This window comes from Microtus ochrogaster, chromosome 16 (assembly GCF_000317375.1).
Source record: "Microtus ochrogaster isolate Prairie Vole_2 chromosome 16, MicOch1.0, whole genome shotgun sequence".
In the NCBI taxonomy this organism is placed as follows: Eukaryota; Metazoa; Chordata; class Mammalia; order Rodentia; family Cricetidae; genus Microtus; species Microtus ochrogaster.
Genome location: NC_022018.1, coordinates 7,986,646 through 7,993,330, shown reverse-complemented (window position 1 = coordinate 7,993,330; position 6,685 = coordinate 7,986,646). Strand labels below are relative to the sequence as shown.

The window sequence follows — 6,685 nt, the reverse complement described above, 5'->3', positions numbered from 1 at the left end:
GAGTAGTTAACTAGGTAGGTGAGTAGTTAGGTAGGTAGATGAGTAGTTAACTAGGTAGGTGAGTAGTTAGGTAGGTAAGCAAGTAGCTAATTAGGTAGGTGAGTAGTTAAGTAGGTGAGTAGTTAGGTAGATAGGTAAGTAGTTAATTAGGTAGGTAGGTAGGTAGGTAGGTAGGTAGGTAGGTAGGTAGGTAGGTAGATGAGTAGTTAAGTAAGTAGTTAATTAGGTATGGAAGTGAGTAGTTAGGAAAGTAAGTAAGTAGTTAATTAGGTAGGTAGGTAGGTAGGTAGGTAGGTAGGTAGGTAGGTAGGTAGGTAGGTGAGTAGTTAAGTAAGTAGTTAATTAGGTATGGAAGTGAGTAGTTAGGTAAGTAAGTAAGTAGTTAATTAGGTAGGTAGGTGAGTAGTTAAGTATGTAGGAGTTGATTTATTTAATGAAGTGATAAGAATACATAAATTGGCTCAGAACAAAAGGTAGAAACTTCATAACAAAATATCCACGTGTAATCCTTTTTACATAATAGGCTTCATTAAGAGCATCATACTATACATAAAATTTTAGATTTTTTTCAATCACACAAAGTACTGCTAAGATTCACCTAGACTGCTGAATAGTGCTGTAATTTGCTTATTTGGTTCATATAACATTTTATCCTGTAACACACAATACTCCAATATTTTGTAGTGTGTGTTGGAACTACTGTCTACTTGGTCATAAAAACTAGAGTGACTATAGAAGAGAGGTCAACCAAAGGAATAAGGTACTATGTGAATTCCACACTCATGGCATGAGGTAAGAATCAATAGTGTAGAGCCCCGGGTTCTGTAATGACAGAGACTTTGTTTGGGATTCTATTATCAACCTCTATAATCCTGAATCCCGAGGCTCACTAAACAGAAATCATGAAGCCCCTCTCATTCCAGTGTGAGAGACTTGGATGAAACATTTAGCACTAATTCCCTCTATTCTGACTGTGACCTTTGATCAATAGGGAAGGAAACTGAGGCCTAAGTAAAATGGAAAAAAAAAGTCTCAGTGAGCACACTGTCCTTCATTTAGTAGAGCTCTGTTAGTCCATATTGTGGCCCCAACACCCTCACTGAGGAAGGATTCTAGAGCAACCCCTTGCCCTGTAAAGAACCAGTGGAAAAAGCAGCCACCCAGGCACATGCATTAGAAAGGAAACACTTCCAAGTACTTCCTGTAGGTAGGACTGGCACATCCTTGTAACTGGCGTCTTAGACTAGAACAGAAAGCACGGGGCTGGAGAGACTGCTCACTGCTCTTGCAGCAGACATAAGTAGCTCCTAGCACCCATTCAGTTAAACCCAGGGGTACCCCACACCCTCTTCTAGCTTTTGCGGGCACCAGTACTCACGTGCACACACCTACACTTAAACACACATATACACATCATTTCCAAAATATCAAAGATTTTAAATTTTAGGCTAGAGAGATGGCTCAGAGAAGTCCTGAGTTCAATTCCCAGCACCCACATGGTGGCTCACAACCATCTAGAATGAGATCTTGGTGCCCTCTTCTGGCCTGCAGACATGCATGCCAGCAGAACACTGAATACATAGTAAATAAATAATTTTTTTTTAAAAAATTTAAATTTTAAAAACAGAAAACATTCTGATAACATTTCAGATGAAGTAAAGAGAGAAAGTTTAAAATAAGACCTTACCGGAATTTGGGATGTATTTACTTGGATTTCGTTTCTCAGGTCCTTCGCTTCCAGAAGAAATTTAACCGCATCGAAACTAAAGCCATCAACACCCTTCGTTAGCCAAAACTCTATTATTTCCTGAACGTGGAGAAGCAAAGTGCCTGGTTATATCAACTCCAAACTCTCACCAGAACATTAGCAGAGGCTCTGTGTATGGGCGACCATCAAAATTGTTCCCACATACAAAACATATTATCACACACACAACTTCACTCTTTCAATTCCGAAACTGATTCTCTCAGTGCCACAGACTGGGTTTGGTAAAAGAGCATTCCAGGCAAAGAACAGCTATGGAAATCCTGCTGGGTTCCCAGGGCAATTCTTTAAAAGGGGGTGGGGTGAGGTGGATAGCTGCCAGGCAGTAGTAATGTACACCTTTAATCCTAGCACTCAGAAGGCAGAGGCAGGTTGATCTCTGAATTCGAGGCCAGCCTGGTCTACAGAGTGAGTTCCAGGACAGCCACGGTTACACAGAGAAACCCTGTCTTGAAAGAAAAAAATCTAAATAAATAAATAAAAAGGATGACATACCCAAGGGTGTATAGGCAAGAGGGAAAGTAGGAGAAAGTGAAGTATTGGTGCATGCTGGGACATACCTGAATCTTAGAAGCATTTTGCTAAATACAAGGAATAAATGTTGAATTATATCTCTTATATAAAATGTCCACAATAGGCAAATTCATAGAGACAGGGGGACTGGTTCAAAGATCATGGGACAATGATGGCCAAAGTGGACAGTGAGCAAGTAAAGACAAGGGAGCAGGTCCGTGTGTGCTCGGGCTTCACAGACTCCACAGAGGAGGAGGAGACACGGAAGAGCTGCAGGTGGGGTAGGTTAACTAGCCTGGTTGAGGAACTCACCAAAGAGACGCCACACACACCAAACCTGCTGGGCACACGAAGGCCCTTGGTTTGTGAAAGGGGCTCTCAGAAGATTCTGGACCAACTCACTAAGACAAAGCCTAAACTTCGGACTGATTTCTTGCTGCACTGCTGCCCTGGACCCTCCTCACCTCCACTTCCTTGTTTTGATGAACTCACGAAGAAGCCACCAATTTTTCCAAGCGTCAGAGGCCACATCACCTAGGTTCTGCCCCTGCTTTGTCTGACCAACACGAACACTGGTCAGATCAGGGCACGTACATCTGTAAGCCATCCAAGCTTTGACAAGCTGTGGGGACACCTTATTCTGCCTGTTACTGTATACATTAAACACGGGAGTGCTGATTTTCCAGATGACAGCAACTTATTTTCTTCATGAGCTCCTCATTCCCTTCAGAATCTAGCCATGGCTAAATATTAACCTCCGTTAAAGAACAAGAAATGCGGGCTGGAAAGATGGCTCAGCAGTTATGAGCACGTGCTACTCTTGCCGAGGACCTGAGTTCAGTTTCCAGCGTCCATGCTGGGAGGGTCACAACTGCCTTGTAACTCCAACTCTTGGCCACCAGGGGCACCTGCACTCGAGTGTATATACCCACACAGAGACATAAGAAAAAATAAAAATAAGTCTTTTTTAAGAAACAGAATGAGAACAGATTCAACACAATGCCCATCAAAATCCCAGAAAAATTATTCGAAGACCTTGAAAGAACAAGGATATCAGTGTGGCAATTTCTCAGAAAATTAGGAAACAACCTTCCTCAAGACCCAGTAATACCACTTTTGGGTATATATCCAAAGGATGCTCAATCGTGCCACAAGGACATGTGCTCAACTATGTTCATAGCAGCATTGTTTGTCATAGCCAGAACCTGGAAACAACCTAAATGCCCCTCGACCGAAGAATGGATAAGGAAAATGTGGTACATTTACACAATGGAGTACTACACAGCAGAAAAAAAAATAACTACAGCTTAAATTTTGCAGGAAAATGGATGGAGCTAGAAAACATTATTTTGAGTGAGGTAACCCAGACACAGAAAGCCAATTATCACATGTACTCACTCATAGATGGTTTTAAACATAAAGCAAAGAAAGCCAGCCTACAAGCCACAATCCCAGAGAATTTAGACAACAATGAGGACACTAAGAGAGACTTACATAGATCTAATCTACGTGGGAAGTATAAAGTAGAAAAAGACAAGATCTCCTGAGTAAATTAGGAGCATGGGGACCTTGGTGGATTGAAGCGGGGAGGGAAGAGGCAGGGAGGGGAGCAGAGAAAAATGTAGAGCTCAAGAAATATCAAAAAAAAAAGAAGAAAGGAAGGAAGGAAGGAAGGAAGGAAGGAAGGAAGGAAGGAAGGAAGGAAGGAAGGAAGGAAGGAAGGAAGAGAATGAGAAATGGGTGCCCTGGAGCCCCTGTAAGTCACCGTGTGTGTGTCCTTGTTTCTTGAGATGTTCTTGAGAGTGTTTGTTTGAAGTGCTGGGATGAAGCCCAGGACTCAAGGAGGTTAGGAAAGTGCTCAGCCTCTGAGCTGCACACCCAGCCCTGATGACACCTTGAAGAGCTGAAGTTTAACCCACGTCCCCCAAAGCTTGATCTTAAGAAGCACTTCCTACATGTCACTTATTCTCTCAGCCAGGTGAGAGAAGGTGGCTCTGGATTGTAATTCTTAACCTCTCGCTCCAGTTAAGCTCTTCGGGGTATTGGACAGAAAAACGGGCACAGTGCCTGGTTCCGCCTGGTTGGGTGACCCAGACCTGGAGACGCTGGGGACAGTACACTGTGTCTTTGACTCTTGGCGACCATGATACCACACTGTCCTGCTTTTCCACTGGGCATCGTTTCTCTCCTAACACATCACCACTCTGAGCAACTGAGTCAACACTCATCATATCCAGATCTAGGGTGCTGACCGTGAGGGGGTGCTTTTGTGTTTCGTGGCTGGTTGGTTTTGGGGGACAGGGTCTCACTCTGTATTCAAGGCTCACCTACAACCCACTCTGTTCCCTAGCTAACCTTGAAGGGCCTTTTTCTTTTTTAAGATTACTGAAGTTACTGAAGCCATTTACCTAGATCATCAAATGTGGGAAACCCAGTTGCTCTACTCCTTTTCTATTAAGATTTATTTATGTATTTTTTGTTTATGTGTTTTGTCTGTATATTTGTCTACATACCAGAAAGGGTATCAGATCCGGCGGAACTACAAGAACAGACAATTGTGCACTGCCATGTCGGTGCTGGGAATTGAACCCGGGTCCTCTGGAAGAACAGCCAGTGTTCTTAACCACTGACTAATCTCTCCAGCCTCCCCTACTTAACTTTTAATACCTCACTTGGTTTGTAGTTCCTTCTATAGACCTTTAAAAGGTGTGATCATTGCAATTAATCATTTATTTCCTGACAATATCCTTTTATTGACTATCTTAACCACTGTTCTAAATGCTTTACAGAGATTAATTCATTTGCCTTCAAATCCCACGAGCAAGGCACCCTTACTGGTCCTATTCTATGAACGAGGCAACAGGCTGAGGGAGATGGAGTAGCTAGACCAAGGCCATAAGCTTCATAAGTGATGGAGCTAGAATTGGAGTCACGTGTACCCCTTACCTGTTACATTGGCTCCATTCTAGACATTTAAACTCTGTTATTATGGGGAAGGCATGTGCATGCCACAACTTGGAAGTGGGGTAAGAGGACAACTTATGGAGTCAGTCTGTCTTTTCGTCCTTGTATGGGGTCTTGGGGCTGGAACTCAAGTTTCCTGGCGAGCACCTTCACCTGCTGAGACATCTCACCGGTGCCCTCATTGTTTGTTTGTTTTGTTTTTGTTTGTTTGTTGAGGCAGGGTTTCTTTGTGTAGCTTTGGAGCCTGTCCTGGAACTTGCTCTGTAGACCAGGCTGGTGTTGAACTCACAGAGATCCACACCCAGGGTCCCTCGTTCTCAGCTGGCCTGCTTATGTCACTGTTACCTGCCTGAGTGCTGGAGACATTGTTCCTGTGTCAACAAATATATTTTTATCTCTGACACCAGTGTCCAGTGGGTACTCGGGTTTCTCCCAGAGAGCTCCGATGTGCAGAGCTGACATGTCCACCCCCCTTTCATCTCCATTTCAGAACATGGAAGCAACACCCTCCCAACCAAGGGTAACAGTCTGCAACCTGGGTCCTATTCGACTCCTCTCAAAATCCTGGTGATCCTCTGACCACCTCCACCCACCTTTGCAGGTTCAAGTCTACCGGAATTCTTCTCAGGGTTACTGCACTTTGAATTCAGTCTCCAAAGTTGCCCTCCACCCATCCCTTCTCTAAAACCAGATTGTTTGAAGAATGCAATCAGAACCATTTCCCTGTCTCAAATTTGGACTCAGGTTCTCGCCAGGACTTTCGGGGTTGCTCATAACTTGATCACTGGGTGACTTAGTTTCATTGAGTCACATGTCCTGCCATGTACACCACATCCTAGCCATATAGGTTAACTACCAGCACCTCAAAATTACATGATTTTTCCTCTGCTTGAACTCCATTCTCCTTCCTCCAGCCCCACCGAAATGCCTCTTCACTGGGCTTCTTCCAGTCCAGTCACTGAGCCCCACTGCCTTCTTCTTCCAGTCCAGTCACTGAGCCCCACTGCCTTCTTGCAACTCCCTGCCCCAACCTTGCCTGCTCCATATCCAGTTTGGGCATCTATTTGCCCACTTCCTTCTGCCATGACAATCAGCATGTTTTGCTGTGGTTTCTATTTTATTGCCTACCTCTCCTCTAGAATACAAATGCTTGCCAGCTATAATGTGTCTATCTTCCAACCACCATCTCCTAGCCCACAGCCAGCACACCACATACCATCAGATAAGAACATCTCCCTAGCCCACAGCCAACACACCACATACCATCAGATGAGAACACCATCTCCTAACCCACAGCCAACACACCACACACCATCAGATGAGAACACCATGTCCTAACCCACAGCCAACACATCACACACCATCAGATGAGAACACCATGTCCTAGCCCACAGCCAACACACAACACGCCATCAGATGAGAACACCATGTCCTAGCCCACAG

General features: G+C 44.2%; 1 protein-coding gene across 1 annotated transcript in view; it reads right to left on the bottom strand.

The window, feature by feature from the left end:
• The window catches only part of Slc3a1 (solute carrier family 3 member 1), a 35,462-nt gene that overhangs the window by 15,740 nt on the left and 13,037 nt on the right, over positions 1-6,685 (bottom strand). Inside the window, exon 5 of the mRNA XM_005354696.3 lies at positions 1,688-1,807. Coding sequence (XP_005354753.1) covers positions 1,688-1,807 — 120 coding nt within the window. The remainder of the gene's footprint in view (positions 1-1,687; positions 1,808-6,685) is intronic.